At 35.4% G+C, this 21,212-nt stretch overlaps 1 protein-coding gene across 5 annotated transcripts in view; it reads left to right on the plus strand.

Annotated features, from left to right (window-relative positions):
• The window catches only part of PIGN (phosphatidylinositol glycan anchor biosynthesis class N), a 102,266-nt gene that overhangs the window by 50,539 nt on the left and 30,515 nt on the right, over window positions 1–21,212 (plus strand). For all 5 annotated transcript variants that reach the window (XM_044242868.1, XM_044242867.1, XM_044242865.1 and 2 more), the window contains 7 exons: window positions 928–1,067; window positions 3,678–3,777; window positions 3,882–3,974; window positions 4,941–5,032; window positions 8,121–8,229; window positions 10,540–10,648; window positions 17,858–17,960. In XM_044242868.1, the coding sequence (XP_044098803.1) occupies window positions 928–1,067; window positions 3,678–3,777; window positions 3,882–3,974; window positions 4,941–5,032; window positions 8,121–8,229; window positions 10,540–10,648; window positions 17,858–17,960 (746 nt within the window). The remainder of the gene's footprint in view (window positions 1–927; window positions 1,068–3,677; window positions 3,778–3,881; window positions 3,975–4,940; window positions 5,033–8,120; window positions 8,230–10,539; window positions 10,649–17,857; window positions 17,961–21,212) is intronic.

A 21,212-nucleotide genomic window follows, 5' to 3' on the forward strand; every position in this document is an offset into this window, starting at 1 on the left:
GCCAGATTTTGAGTTCTGTTCTGTGTAGTCCTAAACTCTTAATCACACTGCTGGTGTTTCACCTTCCTTTTCACAACGATGTCCTAGTTTATCCTTATTTCTTACTTCCTTTCTGATGACATCTTATGCCAGTAAGGAGGAATTATAAGGAGGAAAAAAAATCTCTTGTCTCCCTCCTCTGCAATTCCTCTACTCCACTGAGTAATTCTTAATTCTCACCTTACTTAGCTTTGGCTAACAATGCAAGAGGAAAACAGAGACAAAATAAGGGACAGACAAAAGATAGTGCCGTATTACCCCTCCGTTCCTGATTTTTTCCTCTGGTGCTGTTATTATCATCCCAGCTTTCCGTAGTTGCATTCTTTTTCCAGTCACTGGAATGTCTGTCCCTGAAGCTTGCTTCATTACTCCTGGCCCAGAACACCCATGGGCCTGCGTGGCCCATGGAGGCCATCACAGGTGGCTTACATTGAGGAACTCCTTTTTTGTCTGGCAGGTGGTTGGGAAGAGAAGGTATGACTGAATGAACACACTGTGGTTGGGCAATGGGGAGAGGAGCGTGGCCAGCACGTCAAGTTGGAGTTTGAATAGACAGAAGCATTGTTCCAAAGGAAGATTAAGTCCCACAGTTTGTTGTGCGTTAAATGGGCTTCTGTGAGCTGGTCAGGGAGCTCAGTCAATGTTTTTAGGATTGTTACTAAAGAGAAATATGTTCAGACATATTTGCAAACAAACTGGAGGAACACGATCTCCTTTAAATTACAGCAATGTCAGGATATCCAACTTTTTTCTCGTAATGATACTTCTCCAATGACAAAAAAATTTTTTTTAATGTAGTTCTTCAATTAATCAGGTAGTGGTATGATTTTAAAAACCTATCAACTAATATGAATTTAGAAGTGTCTTAATGTTCTGTTTGATTTTCAGAAACCAAGCCACCTCCTGGCATGTAGTTTTATAGCTCTTGGTGTTTTAGTAGCATTTTTCCTGCTGATTCAAGACTGTCCCTGGACTTACTACATATATTGTTTGCTGCCAATCCCTATATGGTATGCTGTGCTGAGAGAGTAAGTAACACACCTTACTGTCTTATTTTACACTTCATTGACAGTTTAATTTGTATTTAAAGTGCATGAGATTTCTATGGCATGAATCATCAAAGATATTTATACTACCCTCCAATCTCTGAGCCTTCCCACTTCATTTGTAGCTGCACAAATGTTGCATATAGACATCCTTTTTGTTTTGCCTTTCCCTTTTGACTTCATCTTTATTGCCCTGAGGTACTATTGACCTTGTCCCCTCTTTTTTGTATCCTCTATAAATAAGAAAAATCTGGACGACAAGTAGGGTAATTAATATTGATGGTAGTTTGCCAGAAATAACTTCTATTTTGAATTCGTTTCATCATCTGAGATCCCAGCGCATCATGTTTCACTAGGAAATGTACATGTTTTCTTTCCACACATTTTCCCCCTTCTTTTTGTAGCTATCATTTCAACCTAGATAAATGGAACTTTGTAATTAAATCCAGGCCTGTAATGTATACCTACAGAGAGTGGTAGATATTATTCACATGGGCCATGGTTTCTTCCTTTAAGCGCCTCCTTACAACCTGGAAGTAAGAGGGATACTTACTTACCATTAGGGAAGACATCAGAGGTAGAGTTCTCAGACGAGTTTTAAGCACTTTAAAATAAAACCACCCAAATATTGGGCTGGTTCATGTTCATAGGGAGCGAGGGTCATGTTGCACATTATGGTGACCTCTATATTTGCACCAGTAACCGAGAATTTAAACTTGGTCTTGGGCATCCAGGCATCCTCTGAGAAAACCAGACCCCAAGAGCACACCAGGGAGAAAGAGCCAAGACTTAGTAAGGGTATTTTCAGGGTTGGCCAACATGTTTGTCAAGATACAATGTGTATTTTTATTCTAATTTTTGTTAACTCCAGCTTTGACCACATTTTCTATCCTTTAAAAACATTAAGTACTTAAAAATATTAACATATTAAAATATCAAAAATAAAAATTAATATTAAAATGTTTAATATTTTAAACATTAAAAATATAAGACAAAAAGACACTAACAAAAGGACATAGTGTTGCATCTCCATTTGAAAGGACTAGGATTGCTACATATATACACTTAAATCAGATTTTTTTCTCGTGTCATTTATTCTGGTTTAAAATTTTATTTATTTTTTTTTTCTTTAAAGAGTTTGTTTATTTATTCGACAGAGAGAGAGAGGGAGAGAGATCATAAGTAGGCAGAGAGGCAGGCAGAGAGAGGGGAAAGCAGGCTCCTCGTTGAGCAGAGAGCCCAATGCAGGGCTGGATCCCAGGACCCTAAGACCATGACCTGAGCTGAAGGCAGTGGCTAAAGTGAGCCCCCCAGGTGCCCCCTGGTTTAAAAATTTTTAGAATGGAAGTTTTATCCTTGCAGAAAATTCTATTCTACTATAGAACCTCTCCTGAATTATTAAATGTCTTCATTAAGAAGATGACTATGTATTTAAACTTTAAGAGGGACGGAGATTTTGAATGTACGTTGTGTTCTATCTTTATCTTTTTGATAGGTTATATAGAAAATAAAACTTAAAAATTCACTTTTCCTATAAGATCTTCTGAATGATTTACAGAATCATCTCTTGTTTTTCTATGCTTATTCACTGTTGAAAACAAAAGAAGCATTCTTTTTTGGACTGGTGTTATATTTACTTAGTAGATGATAACATTATGTGGCCGTTGTTATCAGTCAGAAAAAGATCATAAACTAAATGATACTTACCTTTTATAATTACTTACTTAATCACTACAAATGCTAAAAAAATTTTTTCAGTCATAAAATGTAAAGTACTCAAGTATGTAATACATTTTTAGCAGTTATGGATTCACATTTAATTACAATGAGTGTACAATTAGCAGCATCTTAAATTGGGGTTTGGAAAGGGTTATTTAGTTCAGAGAAAAAGTGAAGTTAAGATTTTCTCTACCTAGATTAGGAAAACCTATGCTCATTTTATTAAGATATTTGAGATTTCAGTATAAGATTAGCCTTGGTGAATTTAAAAATTTTTCCAGTTTTTGTCCATTTGGGTTCATTGTATTTTATTTCTGATCATATATCTCTCATTGTATGTACTCATGTGTAGCCTAAGATCAAACATTTATTTATCATTAATGTTTATTTATTTATTTTTTTTATTTAAAGGTTTATATTTATTTGACAGAGAGAGACACAGGGAGAGAGAGGGAACACAAGCAGGGAGAGAGGGAGAGGAAGAAGCAGGCTTCCTGCTGAGCAAGGAGCCTGATGTGGGGCTCAATCCCAGGACCCTGGGATCATGACCTGAGCCAAAGGCAGACACTTAACAACTGAGCCACCCAGGTGCCCCTAATGTTTATTTTTAAAACAAATTTTTGTGATCATTATCAAATTCAGAAATTACACTTTTTCCTGACATACTTCTAGCTTTCAAAAAAATGACTGAAGTGAAGAAGCCATTGAGAGAAATTTGTTAGAGATTATACTAGTTTTTCAATAACGTATGAATTGAAAAGTCAGTCCCTGATTTCTAGGTTTGCCCAGTTTTTATTTTTTACCCTACATAACCTAAAGTTTTGTTCACTATATAGTATAAATAATCTTTTTGTAAATAATCTTGTCAAACAGGTTTGGAGTCATTCAAGACTTTGTCTTATTCGTGTTGACCTTTCCTCCAAGTCAGCTGGTTGCCTACCTGTTCATCTTTACCCTGGGAATTGAAGTATTAGTGAGTAATTTACCGCATTACAGAATTTTCAGATCTCTTTCATACATATGTAACTCCTTTTAAATGACCTCATTTTTCATTTCTTCTTTGGAATGCATTGCTAGGTTCTCAGTTTTTTCTACCGCTACACGCTCACCGCTGGACTTGTAGCTTTCGCGTGTTGGCCATTTATCACTCAGCTACGGACTCAAGCAAAGGTACAAGTACTTGTTTTGACGTCGGACAGATGAGTCACTACTTTGTTTTGATATGTGTTTAACTCAGGGAATTGTTCAATTTTAGAGAAAAGGGTAGAACGTGTCCTTACATAAAGAGCCTGGTCCTTTTGACAGGAGGAGCGAGGTTACCTGTAAGTGATTCACATAGACTTTGATATCAAAATGAATTGGTCATGCGATGATTGAAATACTCTGAGGCAGAACTGGTATGTCCTTCTCTAAATTGCTTCCTAGATTCCATTAGCCTCAAATATCTAAAGGATGGTATTGTCTAGAGCAGTCCAGCGGCTTAGGAGGCAGTGCTCGGAACTCAAGTCAGAGGAATCACCTTTCCCCCAGCGCTGAGAATTGGCTCATGTTTCCACTTTGATACTTTTTTGATGGAGGTAACAGGAGGATAGAAATATCTTCTTTCCACCCTATGAGAACTTAGAAGATTCTCCAACTAAGGGAGTGATTGATAATTTTGTATCTTAATTTAATTGCAGAAGTATTTCTACTTCCTTCCCTCCTGAGCTCAATCACTTGATTACGATTGCAGGCCAGCTTTCCTTTAGATGCCATCAGTATATGGTGTCTCATAAGTTGATTGAGCCCTTGCTGTGAAATATGACCCGGGTTTAAATCCTGGCTGTTTCATTTGCTGGTCATGGACGTGGTACCACTGATACTTTAACATCTCTGAGCTCCGTTTCCTCATCTGAAATATTGTGAGTAAGATAACCCACCTTATGAGGTTACTGTGGGAAGGTAATCAGATAATGCTCATATTATACCTAATACAGTATCTATCACATGACACATCTGCTACCCAGAGGAACTGTTTTGCAGTTTAAACAGCTCTAAGGTTTTGCATGTAGTCTTCACAGTCATATAGCCTGTGAAACACTAAAGACACTTTTCTTTACCATACTTGTCTAAAGATAACTTTTTTATTTATTTTAGAGCATCTCACTGAGTTGGATTTTCTTCTCTTTGCTCCTGGCAGTGTTCCCACTGATGCCTGTTGTAGGACGAAAGCCAGATATCTTTCTAGTGTATGGACAATATTTTAACTTATTTTCTTTTCAACATAATTGTTTTTCTCAATCCACACCATGAAATCTGAACCTAATCTTGGTCATGAGTTTCAAAATAAACTAATGAACAAAAGTTAAAATACTAATATCAAGTAATTAGTCAGAGATTTTGGCTCACGCTCTGGGGAGCATTAAGGCTCCTTGGAGATGCTTCTGGGCCTTCAAAAAAAAATGAAATTGGACCAAACACTGATAATTTAAAATGCCAAATTAAAAAAAAGTCTAGAAGCTTTTGTATATTGAGGAATCGGTAAAAGGTTTCATATGAAAAAATGTTCTGTTTGCCAAAAATGTTCTGTTTGCCAAAAGTGAAAATATCTATAACCCATTGATGCAATCTTCATCTTTGCCTTTGAGCACGTCCACACTTTATATGTCTTAGAATAATGAAATTGTCTCCTATTCTAAGCCGCATGTAATGATCTCAAGCTCTGTACCTTGACAATTGACAATTTTACCATATCTAACCACTTAAACTGTTAGAAAATTCTGTATACATGCATGCTGCCATCACACTTATTTCTTCTCAATATATCCCAAATACATCTCTAAAATAATTGATTACCTTTGCTTTTAAATTATTATCAAGAAATCCACTGGCTCTGTGTGTATGTGCCTGTGCCTGTGTGTGCTTGACAAGCTAAATGATCTGTATTTCATTTAACATTTCCTTTCATTTTCTAATCATGCAATTATCTTTGCTACTTTGTTTTGAACTCTTTATAAGCAACTTTTTTAACATTTTAACCTAATCTTTAATTGATGAGGGTAGATCTTTTTTAGCTGAAGGAATGATATTTTTTAAATGATTTTTTAAATGTATGTTAATTTTTTGTTATGTTATTTATATGATATTTATCAGTGAACACATATATCTCATTTCTGTGAATCGCTAATATGGAATAAGTCAGGAATTATTCCAGAAAATCCATTTATTAGTAGAGCCCAAAATAATTGTATTGAATTCTAAGACCATACTTCTAAGTCATAATTTATTAGTGTTACTAAGTAAAAACATTTTGTATCTGTCATAAACTATAATAGTATGTAAGAAGATGAATTCAAGTATTTTTGTTTATTTCTTGCTTCGTATTTCTGTGTGAGCTCTCCTGTTGTCTTTTTATAAAGCCCGTTTCCCCACTTTGGTCAGTCTGCCTTTCTGTCCTGCTCAAGCAGTGTTGGCATAGTTAAGCAGAATTTATATACTAAAAGGAGAAGAGATTATATGAATAGTCTCCATAGAAATTTGCCACTTGCATATTTTGCTAAAGATGATTTCAAGATGCAAATGTGTTAAAACATGAGAAATCTAATTTGTATTTTTAAAAATTATGTTTTTCCCTCTATGCTTCTTAATTTAAATTGCACAGTGATTTAAGTTTGTGCTGGTATTTTAGTAGCTCTATTTGCAACTTCTTTACTTTGACTCCTGGTTCATGGAGAAATTTCTACTCACCATTTGATCTTTCACATCACCTCCCTTCTTTAGAAACTTACCAAGACAGATATGTGAAACATTTAAGGATAAAATTAAAGGAAAAATAAAATATAAAAAATAACAATAACTCTTACTTAAGTCTCTAAAATAAAAACATATTTGCCAGTGAATTAAAATACCAAATTATTTTTTTAAAAGGAAAAGCGAACAAAGAATCTTGATCATAGATGGCTATTTTCATAAGTTTTAATGGTAATCCATGTTGAATGTGTAATTACTTTTTCCTGGTAAAAGAATCAAAACAAAAACAAGCAAATATTTTCCTAGGAATTCCTGTTTTGCATTCATTTTTAGCCCTGCTTTTTGCTCTTTCTTATTTCTCTTCAACCAACTCCTTTTCTCTTAGTTTTTGTATTGCCTGCTTCCAGACTGTGTCCTTAACCTTATTTTGGTTGTCCTATGTTACTCAGATTTTTAGGAGGTGAGAAATATAGTTTAATATTAGTATACCATTTCCTTGGTGTCAGTTTCCTTCAGCTTTAGGAACCATACCATACCTAGTGTTCTTGAAAAAGCATAATTTATCGGGGCACTGGGTGACTCAGGCTGTGAAGCATCTACGTCTTGATTTTAGCTCAGGTCTTGAGGTTCAGGTCTCAGGTTGTGAGATCAAGCCAGCCCACGTCCAACTGCGGACTGGGTGCGGAACCTGCTAAATATTCTCTCTGTCCCTCTACTTCTGCTCCTCCGCACCCTCCTCCCTCCCTCTCTTTAAAAAAAAAAAAATAAAGTGTAATTTGTTGTTTATTTACCGCACAGATGCCTCACCTGCATACTGCCTTTGTGATCCTCATCCTGCCCTTCCTTTAGCCCCAAGCAGCTGAGGAAAGTACCAAGATCAATGCTAGAAGGAAACATGTTGTCCTCCCAACAATAGTAGGGAATAGAAATGTCGATCCTTTTTGTGTGAATTAGTGCTCATAGTCAGAAAGTTTATGTTGTAGATACTGATGATATATTCATGTAACTATTTTTTATGTTGTTTTCTGTAAATTTATCCAAGTCAGGCTAAGAATTATGGTAACTGATATGTATAAAAGTTTAAAAAATCAAAATAATCAACAGATTAAAAATTTTAGAAGTTCAAAAAGTCAAAGAAATAAGGTAAAGATAACTAAAAAATTGTGAGAAATGAAAAATAACCCCATCCCTATTGCATCTTTTTTTTTTTTTTTTTTGAGATTTTATTTTTTTGTTTATTTGTCAGAGTGAGAGAGCACAAGCAGAGGGAGGGGCAGACACAGAGAGAAGCAGGCTCCCCACTGAGCAAGGAGCCCAATGCAGGACTCAATCCCAGGACTCTGGGATCATAACCTGAGCTAAAGGGAGATACTTAACCATATGAGCCACCCAGGCATCCCCTACTGCATCTTCATCCTGTGATTTTTATTCCTGTTATACCAACATATCTATTTGCTCCTTCATCTTGATAAAACCAAACGACTGATAGGGGTCTACATTAAAGTAAATATCTGACATGTTTATATAATATGTGTTCCAGTAACTATCGTAAGAAAAATTAAAATTGTGAATTGTGTTTTAAAACAGAATGGGTGCCGGCTTGCTGGTTCTCCTGCTATCCCTGTGTGTTGTAACATCTCTCTTAAAAAGAAAAGATCATTTTATAAATGAAGAGCTGCTGTTACATCTAGTTCAGGTCAGTTACAGGTTTTCAACACCATGTTATACTAATGATAGACCAAATGGATCTTATGGTTGTATTTAATGATATTGTTCTTTTATTTTTTTTTTTTTTTAAAGATTTTTATTTATTTATTTGACAGAGATCAGAAGTAGGCAGAGAGGCAGGCAGAGAGAGAGGAGGAAGCAGACTCCCTGCTGAGCAAAGAGTCCGATGCGGGGCTCTATCCCAGGACCCTGGGATCCTGACCTGAGCCGAAGGCAGAGGCTTTAACCCACTGAGCCACCCAGGCACCCCTTAATGATATTGTTCTTAAGATGCCATCATACTTACATTGCTCGGTGCCTGCCAGCTGAAAAGAAAGTTCTCTGTTTAAGATATTACATGGAAATATATTCTGTAAGAGGTATGAAATAGCCGAAAGGTCAGCAGGAGGCAGCCCAAAGATGCCAAGAGAGCAGAGGTTAGGGAGATATAAGAGGCATCCATGTTGACCAAAAAGCTGAGCTGTAAACAGCCTCCTTTGGTCTGAGATTCTGTATTGCGCCCTTGAGCCAGGGGAAGGGTCATCTTTGACGTGAGAGCAGCCTCTGAGTATGTGTATATAAAAAATAGCCAGTTTAATACTTTAGATGCTGTGCCAGGGAAAGTAGACGTCACCTTGGTTGCTGGCTTTGGTGTGGTGAAAAGCACTTTGAACTTGAGGTTTCAAAATCAGGTCAATTCCCAGTTACATTGCATACTAGATGTGCGATTTTCAGTAATATAGCCTCAGTCTGTCTGTTTTTAAACTGTAGAGATGTTTAAACTGTAGAGTTGTGAGCATGGAAACTACTTGTTTGGGGTTTTTTTACAAAAAAAATAAATAAATAAAAGAACACATCCAGAACCACTGACAAAAGAAAACTTATAGGAGTCTTCTCAAAAAATTTCCTCCAAACAAAGCTGGGGTAATAGAAAGTAATGCCAAAAACACTCTAAAATAAAAGTATAACAACACTTAAAAGATGTTATTTTATTCTTTTTTTTTTTTGATGTTATTTTATTCTTGAAGAACAACAGAGAACATATAAAATGAGAAGAAATATTTGTCAAGTGTTCTGTCAAAACAAAGGAATGTATATTTCTTTTTAAATGGTACACTGACTGGCTTTACACTAAAGCCCATAGGTAGCTTTGACGGAATTCACCTATAATTATGACTACTTTGGCAGAAGTGAATGTTTCTGGATCCCACTTTATAGGAGCAAGTATGTTAAAATTCTTACAGTCTTTGCTGGAAATAACCCTGAGTTGGCAAATCTGTTATGAAATTTGTTTTTACATTAACTTTATTAATTTGAATTAATTGCTATGTTGTATAGCATATTTTTGGTGATTCCAAGATAAATATCTTTTGACATATCTGACACGAGAATGTGTCTTGCAATTAAAAGGATCCTAGGATTATGTCATAGCTTTATCAATAATATTTTTTTCTAAAATTCTTTTTTCAATTTTTTTTCTGAATTCACTGAAAATATAGGAGAAATTAAAAGTACCTCAAGGGTTGGTGATGAGGTTGCTAATCTGATCTCTAGAAGATAATACTTTATTTATAGCCAGTTATGTCATTTCTTAAAAATAGCAAATAACCCATTAGTTCAGGGGTTGGCAAATAATTTTCTAGAGCACCAGATTATAAATATTTTCAGCTGTGGGTCATATGGAGTCTGTTGTAAATTCTCAACTCTACCACTGTAGCGTATGCGGAGCTGTAGACTACACATGAATGAATGAATGTAGATTACACATAAGTGACTAAGTTTCAAGAAAACATTATTTCTAGAACAGGCCACCAGCCTACAAGCCATAGTTTACCAGTTCTCCACATTTATATATATTCTCTGAAGAATATTGTGTTCCTTGTGTTCCCAGTACCAGGTGAACATTCAGACCCCAAATACGTGTTGAGTCGGTGGATATGACTGGGTGAGAGCCGCAGGTAGAGGGCACTCAACCATATGGCCCCGTCTGCATTTTCATGAGTTAAGAAATCTTCAACATTAATAATGAGTATTTCTGAGTAGATATGGTGTGATCACATATAACAGACTACTCTTGAAAATGTAAAATGCCATATTTTGTCCTTATAAAGGAGGGCCTTTGCTTACTACCAGAGCTCTATCCTATAGCCTTGGTAGTGAGGATGGTGAGCTGGTCCAATTTCAGTAGCTTTGGGGCTAGATTCCTGTTGTTCAAGCAATTTTCTAAGGATTCTTTTTATATATAAATTAGTCTTTCACTACCTTCTCTTCAACTGGTGTGTTTTGTATTTACTTTCAGATGCTGAGCATTGTGCTGTCCATGTATGTTGTGTATACGACGCATGACAGTTTGCTCAAGAAACAAGGACTGCCTGTTTTCAACCAGATCATTAGCTGGATAACATTAGGTAAGAGGGCAGTCAAATCAGATGAGTTAATGTTATTATATCAAGTCATATCTTCAAATTGTCCATTTACATCTGTATTATTGTTATTGAAAGAAATAATTTTGTTGAATGAAAATAATAATAACCAGCTATGATTTCTCGTGCTGGGATTTGACAAAGAAAATTAGAACTTCTGTGACCATTCATGTGTTAATAAGAATTACTTGATAGAATATTATTTACCTGATAATAAGGCTATATTTATTCACATTTGATAAAACCCTAAGGGATTCCCGAAGAGGAGAGATTCTTACGCTGAAATTTCCTGTCAATTCATAAATTCTCCATTCTTACACAGGCACTAGGAAACAGTTCAGTTTTACCTGCATTTCCCTTGCTGAAAATAACATTGATTAGTCACCTCCCAACCCATTACACCTTTTATAAGGCCAGTTAAATGTTTCAAAACACATTCCCCTATAGTACCTTTACGTAAGGATCCTGAAATACACATGTGAAGGAAACAGAAGTAATTTAAAGACTTACAGTTTTCCTTCCAACTAGAAGACAAGACGGGCAAGCTTGAATCTAGGTTTTTCCTTTAAAAAAAAAAGACATTTTTTGGTGCCTATGGATAATGTAACATGCAGTTTAACCCCTCTGGGTTTTTTTTTTTTTAATGATTTTTGTTGTTCATAATTAAAAAAGAAAAAGGTCTTCGGATGGAACTTTACCTTAAAAATGATGGAGGCTGTTCTGCAGGCCTTCCCATTAAATTTCTTTTTTTTTTTTTTTTTAAGATTTTATTTATTTATTTGACAGAGAGCGATCACAAGTAGGCAGAGAGGCAGGCAGAGAGAGGAGGAAGCAGGCTCCCTGCTGAGCAGAGAGCCCGATGCGGGACCCGATCCCAGGACCCTGAGATCATGACCTGAGCCGAAGGCAGTGGCTTAACCCACTGAGCCACCCAGGCGCCATTAAATTTCTTGATTTAATAAGATTATCATTTATATCCATTTTGCGTGAACAATATTGATGACCCTCCTTGATTTAAAAACAAAGCGTGTTCAGTTTGTACTGTGTTCTGGCACTGCACTCCTCTGTTCCCTGAGAATAATAAATGTAGATCAAATCCCTGCCTGGAACTTATATACTGCATGGAAGGGGTGGGTGATATTTTCAGTGAGGTGACTATTAGTAATGATCTCTCTCACATGACATATTAGTTTTTAAATCCCCAGAAAAAAACAGAAACTTTGAATGGTAACTGTGGTATTTAAAAGGAAGTCTTTCTGTCATAGTGCATAACTTCACGAATGCAGTCATATACAGCACACACCAGTGGATAAACAATATACGGCAGATAGGAGGTCCCATATCCGTAGTAGCAATGTAGCCATTGCTCATTCCTTTCTAGGGCAGCCTGGCTCACTTCCTTAGTATTCTTACCTACCTAGGGATAAACTACAGTGAAGAAAAGCAAAGAAAACACAACTTGTGTGCATTTCACTATATCTCATTTTTAAACATCTAACACTTCCAAAAAGGTTTAAAAAAAAAAGAACATTTACCAGAATTACAGAAAGCCTCCTCCACTTCATGTGCTTGTCCCTCATTTGTATTTATGAATATATGGATATGGGTAACATTTTTTAGATACCATATTCAGTATTTTTATTTATTCTGCCATCCTTATATTAATTTTTCAGTTGACCTAGCAATGATCATGGCATTTTTTCTTTCTTTGTCTTTTATGACATTGACATTTTTGAAGAATATAACCCAACTGCAACTCCCACCCCGCAATAGACTGTTACTCAGTTTGAATTTGTCTGCTGTTTCCTTGTAATTAAATTGAGGTTATGCATTATTGGTCAGAATACTGTATAAGTGATGCTGTGCCCTTCCTCGGGTCACATTTGGAGGCGCATGATCTCTATCTGTCCCTCATTGTTGATGTTAATTTCCATCACCCTATCAAGGTGTTGCCCAGTGTTTTCACTGTACATAAGTTGCCAGTGGGGACACACTCTAAGACCAGCAAATATCCTCATCAGAATTTCCCCCCAGGTATAGCATCCATTTGTAAATCTTTCCTGATCCAGTCTTTGTCATGATCTCTACAAAGTGACTCCTACAGCATTTACTAGAGGTTCTCAGCATTCTCTATGAATCTTCACTTCTTTCCTATTCATTCATTGATTCATTCATTCATTCTTTCATTTATCTATTTATTGTTATTGTGGTCACATGAGTACCTATTTTTTTCAAAGATTTATAACTCATTACTGTTGATACTTTGGTGCCCAAATTGTCCCAGACTTGGCTAGAGACGGTACCTTCGAGCTAGCTTGTAAATAGACACCCACCCTCCCTTAATTTTTTTGAGCACTTTCTTATTTTCTGGCATTAAGAAGATGTTTACCTTATAAGGTTTGCTTTATATCCACACTTTCCAAGCTCTAGAATCAGTTATCTCTCTGAGGAAACATAGCTGTTTTTATTGGGTGAATGGTATTAGACACCAAGATCTGAGTGCCGTATGTACCCATCATGACTGGGGTATCTTTGCTTCTTTGCTTTTCAATGGACAGAACTAAGAAGTACATGCTTTCATATACATAAAACTTCTCTTACATATAGATCCTTATGCACACATTAACACACACGTATATGCACGTTAACATGCATATACACATACCTATACATCTTTCAGGAATCGTAAGTTCACACTGATACCTATATTTCTATCTGTTCTTTCTTGTCTTCCCCCATTCCATATTTATATGTTCTTCCCGTGAAGATAACCAACCCTGGCTCCCAACAACATCAACATGTGTACTCATTGGTTCAGTCCTATAGTACATCAAAGCAGTTTCAGGAGTGTTTCACTCATACCATCGCAAGAAACAAACAATATTATTCGAGATTTGTTTGTAATTCTCACTCTGCCCCCACACTTCACCTTGCCCAAGACCAAGGGTTCATGGTTAAATATCATGTCCATATTTATTTGGATTTGCCTGCCTGCCTCCCTCCATCCCTTCCTCCATTTTGTTCACTGCAATCATGATATTTATTTGAAATACAAGGTTTGTTTGTTTCAGTTTGCTATTTTGGGTTTTTTTTGTTGTTTTTTTTTTTTTTTTTTTTTTTTGACAGACAGAGATCACAAGTAGGCAGAGAGGCAGGCAGAGAGAGAGGTGAGGCAGGCTCCCTGCTGAGCAGGGAGCCCGACCCTGGGATCATGACCTGAGCTGAAGGTAGAGGCTTAACCCACTGAGCCACCCAGGCGCCCCTTTCCTGTTCTTTTTTATGTAATTCTTTGTGTATGTAGGATAGTCACACACTTCCAAACATAAAAATTATACAAAAGGTTATACTCAAAGAAGTGCTGCCTGTGGTACTTTCACCCCATTCTCCTGTACCCCTAATCCTTCATGGGCTATGACCTTCATTGCTTTCTGGTTATCCTTTATGTGTTTCTCTTTGCACTGATAGTTAGACAGAAGTATGTTTTCTTATTTTTCCTCCTTTGTTATATAAAAGGGGTAGCATTTTATATATCCTCTTTTGTACTTTGCATCTTTCACTTAATACCTCTTGGTAATCACTTCATATCAATTCTTAGAGCTCTTCTTCTTCTTTTTTTTTTTTTAGATTTTATTTATTTATTAGACAGACAGAGATCACAAGTAGGCGGAGAGGCAGGCAGAGAGAAAGAGGAGGAAGCAGGCTCCCTGCTGAGCAGAGAGCCCAATGCAGGGCTCGATCCCAGGACCCTGGGATGACCTGAGTTGAAGGCAGGGGCTTTAACCCACTGAGCCACCCAGGTACCCTAGAGCTCTTTATTCCTTTTTGCAGCTATTTAGTTTTCCATTGTGTGTGTATTCCGTTGTTTATTTATTCTATGCTTTCATGTTTAGGTAGGTAATTTTTTTTTTTGACTACAAATAATCCTGCAACATATAACCTTGATCATATGCATAGTTTATATTGTTAGAGGTATGTTTTCAGGATAAATTCCTAGAAGTTGTATTATGGTGCAAAGGGTAAATGCACATGTACTACTTACAGATATTACTAAGTTCCCCTCCAGAGGTGTACCATTTCTCATTTTTGCCAAAAATATAGGAAGAATGCCTGTTTCCCCATAGCCTCACCAAAGTCTTTTGAATTTATTCCAGTCAACAAAGTTATGTCAATCTTGTGTTTGAGAAATGGTATCTCTGTGTTTTTAATTTGCATTTTTCTTATTATGAGTGAAGTCAAACATCATTCCTCATGCTTAAGAGCCATTTTTATCTCTCTCTCGGGAATTATCTATTCATCATTTTTCCTTTTTTTTCTATAGAATTTTTGGTCCTTTGCTTTCATTTTTAAAAGCTCTTTATAAATTAGGGGTATTGGTCCTTTACCTATAATATATGTAACAAAAATTTTTCCCAGTTTGTCACTTACCTTTTGACTGTGCTTATGACGTCTTTTGCCTACAAATGATTTTTATTTTTATGTAATCAGTCTTTTTTTTAATGCATCTGAATTTTTAGACAATTAGAAAGCCTTTCCTTGAAACCTAGGTTATGGAGGAATTCACTCATATTTCCTTCTTATACTTGCATACTTTGACATTTTACATTTCAATCCTTGATATATTTAGAGTTAATTATTCTAAATATATGGTTTAAGGAAAGGATTTCATTTAATTTTTTTCCAAATAGCCATCCAGTATCATTAATACTTAATTTGCCCCAGTGACTTGAGATAACACTTCTATGTCATACTATACACTGGCCTATTTCTAGACTTTCTGTACTATTCTAATTATGTCTATTAATGTGCCAATAATATACTGTTTTATTATAGACTTCATAGTATATTTCAATAAAGTCTGAACTTTAGGATCTACTTGCTCAAACTTCAAAAAAAGCCTACTGGAAATTTTATTGAGATCATATTAAATATGTCAGTTAACTTTGGGAAGACATATCTGAATCATGAGTAATGTTGAGACATTCTAACCAAGAACAAGGGATGTCTTTCCACTTGCTCCAGTCTACTTTTGTGCCTCTAAGAGAAGTCTTTATTGTTTTCTTCATATAGGCCTTACATATTTCTTGTTAAGTATATTGCTAAGTGTTTTATCTGCTTTTTTGCTATTGTAAATGGACTTTTCTCACTCATTTTAGATTCTAATTATTATTGAGATAAGTTGCTACTGATTTTACATGTTAATTTTATATTCTGTGTTTTTTTTTTTTTTTTTTTACTGAATTCTTTCATTTTTTGAGTTAGGTTTATCATTGACTCTCTAGGATTTTCCAAATATACTATCATGCCATTTACAAATTAGATGTATATTTCCCCCCTTTTCAGTTCCTAGTCATCTAATTGTTCCCTTTAGTTCATTTGTATTCGGTAGTATCTCCAGTACAATGTTAAATAAGTGGAGATAGTGAACTGCCCTGTGATTTTTTTTTTCCCCTTGACCTTAGTGGGAATGCCTCTGGAATTTCCCCATTAAGGTAGATGCTGGCTTTAGGATTGAGGTACATATATTTGTCATGTTAAAGAAAGTACATGCATTTTTGTTTTATTTAGAGTTCTTATTAGGAGTGCATGGGTGTTGAATTTTGTGAAAGGCTTTTTTTTCATCATCTGTAGAGATAATGTGATTTTTCTTTTTAGACCTATTAATATGGCCTGTTGATATTATCCAGTTACAAGTATTGAACTGTCCTTGCATTCTCTATATAAACCCCTAAGACACATTTTATTATAATGTATTATATTTTACAGAAGAGATCTCATTGAATTGGCTTTTATAATAAATATTAAAATGTTGCTTTTTTTCTGTTAAAATATGTATCAGGTGAGGATAACAGTATCGAACTACACATCTAAAAAAGATCAGAAGCTATTTGTCTAGGGGACTATTGATATAACTTTCGTCTTACATACTGCAGTGACTTGACTTTGAAGGGGTTTGTCTTTAAATTTAACTTATTAGTAGATGTTGGTTAGTAATAATAGTAGCAGCTCAGAGTTATTAAGCACCTATTATATCCCTCGCACTATGCTCAGGGAGCATTTTACAGGTGAAATTGTATTTAAACCTCACAACAATTTATTTGTATCCTCACTATACTTGACAGATAGGAATACTGCTTAGATGGATTAATAAACTTGCCCCATGGTTAAAAAGTTAATAATGAATCAGCCAGGATTTTATCCCAAGTTGTCTGTCTCCATACTCTGGAGTGTTTAACTCCAGGCATGTTTTCTGCCTGACTAGGATGATGAGGAACTTAGGCATATTTCCTTCCCAAAATAGAAATGGGGAGTTAATGTTTGCTGCCCTCCTACTGAAATACTTGCTTTCTTGTCCTGTAGGGGAAGATTACTTCATTACTCTTATTACAGCTCTCATGTGGGGAAATCCGCTTTTATTTTTTGTTTCCTGAGTGGCATGCTACCACTCTCGATGCATATACTTTGCAGTGGGAAAACTTGGGAGCAGGAGAAGGAGGTTAGGAAAAATCAATTTCTGGGGAATAAGTTGCCTTTTAGCTATATGCCTAATTAAGAGAAATGTGCTAAATCTTGAGCAACATGTTGTATTATATTTTTTATTATTTATATCAGCAAATAACAAATTACTCATTTAGTGAGCAAGGCTAAATAAAATTGAGAAGATCTGAGCCAAAAGATGGTAAAAATAATGAAATGTAATTTTAATTAAAAATGTGAAGTTTCATCGCTTCTAGGTCTTTTGGCTAAGATCAAGTGTAAAAATGCAAAGTTTCAGGGGTACCTTGGTAGCTCATTTGGTTAGGCCCCTGACTCTTGATGTTCACTCAAGTCATGATCTTGGAGTTGTGGGATCAACCCCCGTGTTATAGGGCTCTGCATTTAGCCAGGAATCTGCTTGTCCCTCTCCCCTCTGGCCCTCCTTCCCAGCACCACCTCCTCAACTCCTCCGCATACATGCACACACTTGTGCACATGTGCTCACTCGCTCGCTCGCTGTCTCTGTCTCTCAAATAAGTAATATCTTTTTTAGGAAACGTGAAGTTTCAAATTTCTTAACAAAAATTATTAGGGTAAGTATAGCCCATTTAAGAGGTCACAGAAACAATAAATCCTATAAATGACAGTAGAATTGGTACTTCTAAACTCATATACATTGTGTTTGTTGTACTGACACGGCCCTGCTTTGTTTCACTGCAGCCTCTTCCTTCGTCCTACCACTGCTGAGTCCGACGCGTCTCTTTGAGCGACTGTTCAGCATACTTCTTTCCTCCATGTCAGCCTACCTGCTGCTAAGCACAGGGTATGAACTGTTTTTAAATTTTAATTTTTAGTAGCAAGCTTTAAATGATCTTGACATTTCTCTTTGAATATTTTACCTCTGGAGATGAAAAATGTATAAATCTTGGGGAATAAATTATACATATTTTCTGCTTCATAAGAACTATATGTAAGTTGATCGTAAATCCTCTGCTTTCTTTTTCATATGCTTATAGTATTGCCTGTTGTCTTTGTCTTTCTGTTTATTTCCTGAAGATGCTGAAATGTCATTTCACTACCATGTTACAAGTTCTGACTGATTATGGAGAAATTTGAAGTCTCAAACAATGAGTTAGGAGAGCTGTAGCATTGTTACTTTCCTTTCCTGCACTTCAAATTATACCTTGATTTGTTCATTCTTATTTGAATATACCTTTTATTTTTACTCTTACATATATTTGGTCCAAATATTCTTTAGATTCAGAAACTTTCAGAATATTTTCTCTGAAGTTAAAGAATCCCTTTTTATTTAAGATTTACATTTTCTTGCAAAACAAAAACTGGCAGCTTGCTTTGGGGTAGATCCTGAAGGGATCTCTAGAAGTCAGTGAAGCAGTGAGACAATCTCCCCACCTGCTTTGAAGAAAAGCATTCTTTACTTTGAATTTTATTTCATCATTATTTAAATGCTTATGAGGTGAGAAATGTGTACATTTTAACAACATTTTATAGAACAGACAAATCAGATTACCACCACTCAAAGATAGCTCAAAATTTGGCCTAAATAAAGGATCTTAATCCCAACTAGACTAAACCTGGGGATTGACCATTGTGCTATCAATAGATTATTCCCAGTTTAGATGATTTGGGGTCCAAGACTTAGGTTCATTCTTTGAGAAACTTAGTTGGCCTAATTTAGAATTAGAGGGATGTTCTAAAAAATCTTTTCATAATAGGCCCTAACATCCTAAGTGAACTAGGCCCCAGGAGTTCTTGTCCCTAGATAAGAGATGGTCCAGTAGGGTACAAAACCTTCTCCTACCAAAGCTCCCCACACCTCCTGCCTTGTTTTCTCCCTGCATAACCAGATCTGACGCACAGATGTGAAGACGTAATGGAACATGGAAACATGGAAAACAACATGGAAATTTTCACCAGTTACCTAATAAGATTTTAAGAGGTGCTTGGTTTGAGACTTAGAATTTTGAACTTTCAGGTAAAACCCGAAGTCTATCAGCATGTTCTTACTCAAGAGTGATAAACATAATGAGGCTTTTAAACTGTTCACTCTTGGGGCACCTACAGGGCTCAGTTGGTTACGTGTCCAACTCTTGACCTCGGCCCCATCTTAATCTCAGTGTTGTGAGTTGAAGCCCTGTGTTGGGTTCCATGAAACCTACTTAAAAACAAAAACAAAACTGTTCACTCTTTCCCCCTTTATTGGTAAAATGTCAGGATAATTTACAATCAGAATCCATCAAACTACATATGAATTAGTTTTTAGTCTAGATGAGAAGGCAAAAGACAAAATAATTTCTATTGTAACTCACCATTTTGGGGTGACATGAGTTTCTTTAAGATATCTTGCCTAGAGGTTGCCAAAAAGTATGTATTTGAGAGGGTCCAGAAATATCTGCCAAATTCTACAGTCACTTAATAATCAGTAAGCCCTTTTCTTTCTTGAGCCTTCACATTCTAAAGCAGCAAACAAATTTGAAGGACTATGTAGAAGATTTAAGAAATACAAATCTAGGAATGGATCTGGTTTCCTGGATTAGAAAGGAAGGAAGGAAAGAAGAACAGATGATTAAAGTTGAATTTTGAGTGAAAAAGTATTTCGGAATGTATAATGAGTTAGTCATGTAACTTACATTGGGGATAAATATGATAGTATTTTAAATCATCAGTTTCATAGTCATAAAGATACCAAAACATATTATCAGAAGCACATTTAATTTATTTTAAGAAAATTTGAAAAGCAAAAATTCATGTATAAAAACAGAACAATAATGATGAGTATAACCTTATTAGTGAATGTATTAAGAAATATATTATTCAACATCAGAAAGTGTATTTACCTTTGCAGAAAAATGCAACAGAAATAGCTTGAAACAGCACAGTCTAACATTTTCAGTTAGCACAGTTTTCAATTTCAAATCAGTTTTGCAAAACTTATAGCCCACCTGATTGTTCTACATAACTATTTTGGACAATCCGGAGGATTCTCTATGTAAATTAGTGAATCGTCAGATTATAAGATATTGGAAGAAATGCAGTTTTATTACTTTACAGAAAATACAGTAATAGTTATCCTAAATTCTAACAATGTATCCTTGATTTAATGAATAAAGAAGATTCATTTTAATCAGCATTTCATTATTTTTATGCAAATGGAGGCTATTGAAATGCTTGAAAGTAGTTCTTTTAAGTTTGTTAAACATTTCTTGCCAGAATTGTATTTATATTATCCGTTTGCTTAACAAACTATAATACAAAGCTAAATGCCTTTTCTGCCCTGCTGAATTTGCACAGAGACCAAACTAGGAGATCCTAATTTTGTAAGGTTTTACTATGTACACTGTGAACCTGTGATGACATTTTATTGGTATTTCAGTTTATTAATTCAAATATGCAGACTTTATACAAGATATTATCTAAAGAAATAAAGTCCCATAGGAAGATTGTCTTTATCACATTTATTCAGCCACATTTTAACAAATGAAAATGATTATAGTTTATAGTTTCTGAAAGGAAATGAATTTGTAGTACCATTTGTAGAACTATGAAATTTGTGTTTTCATATATTAGGAAAGAATTCTTTCATATATAATTGCAAATATTTTTTAAAATCTTGGTCCTCTTTTGCTTAGAGTACACACCTTCTTCATTCAATTAATCAACAGTTGTTTTTTCTTTCCCATCTCCAGTGTCCTGAACACTAGACTGATAAAAGGCAGCACAATTAGCTTACCCCAGGTGTCTAATAGAGTTGTAAGCTGCTATAAAGTAAGGACTTTATTTTACAGTGTTAGGCACTTACAGAATGCAACAGTTAAGTTATTGTGACTTAATTAGGCTGGGAATTGTAATATATAAAGAATGGCTAGGGAAAGAATTTGAGGAGGGCAGCTGAATTTGTGCCATCAGGGACTCCTGTGGAAGTTGAACTAAATTTTAAAGAATGGCTAAGATACAGGAATTCTACGTCAACATTTATTTTTCAATTATTTTTTTTAAAAACCATTATAAACATAGTATTGATCACATTTTGAAAAGTATGGATAAAGGGGAAAAT

This window comes from Neovison vison, chromosome 3 (genome assembly GCF_020171115.1).
Source record: "Neovison vison isolate M4711 chromosome 3, ASM_NN_V1, whole genome shotgun sequence".
NCBI classification, from domain to species: domain Eukaryota; kingdom Metazoa; phylum Chordata; class Mammalia; order Carnivora; family Mustelidae; genus Neogale; species Neogale vison.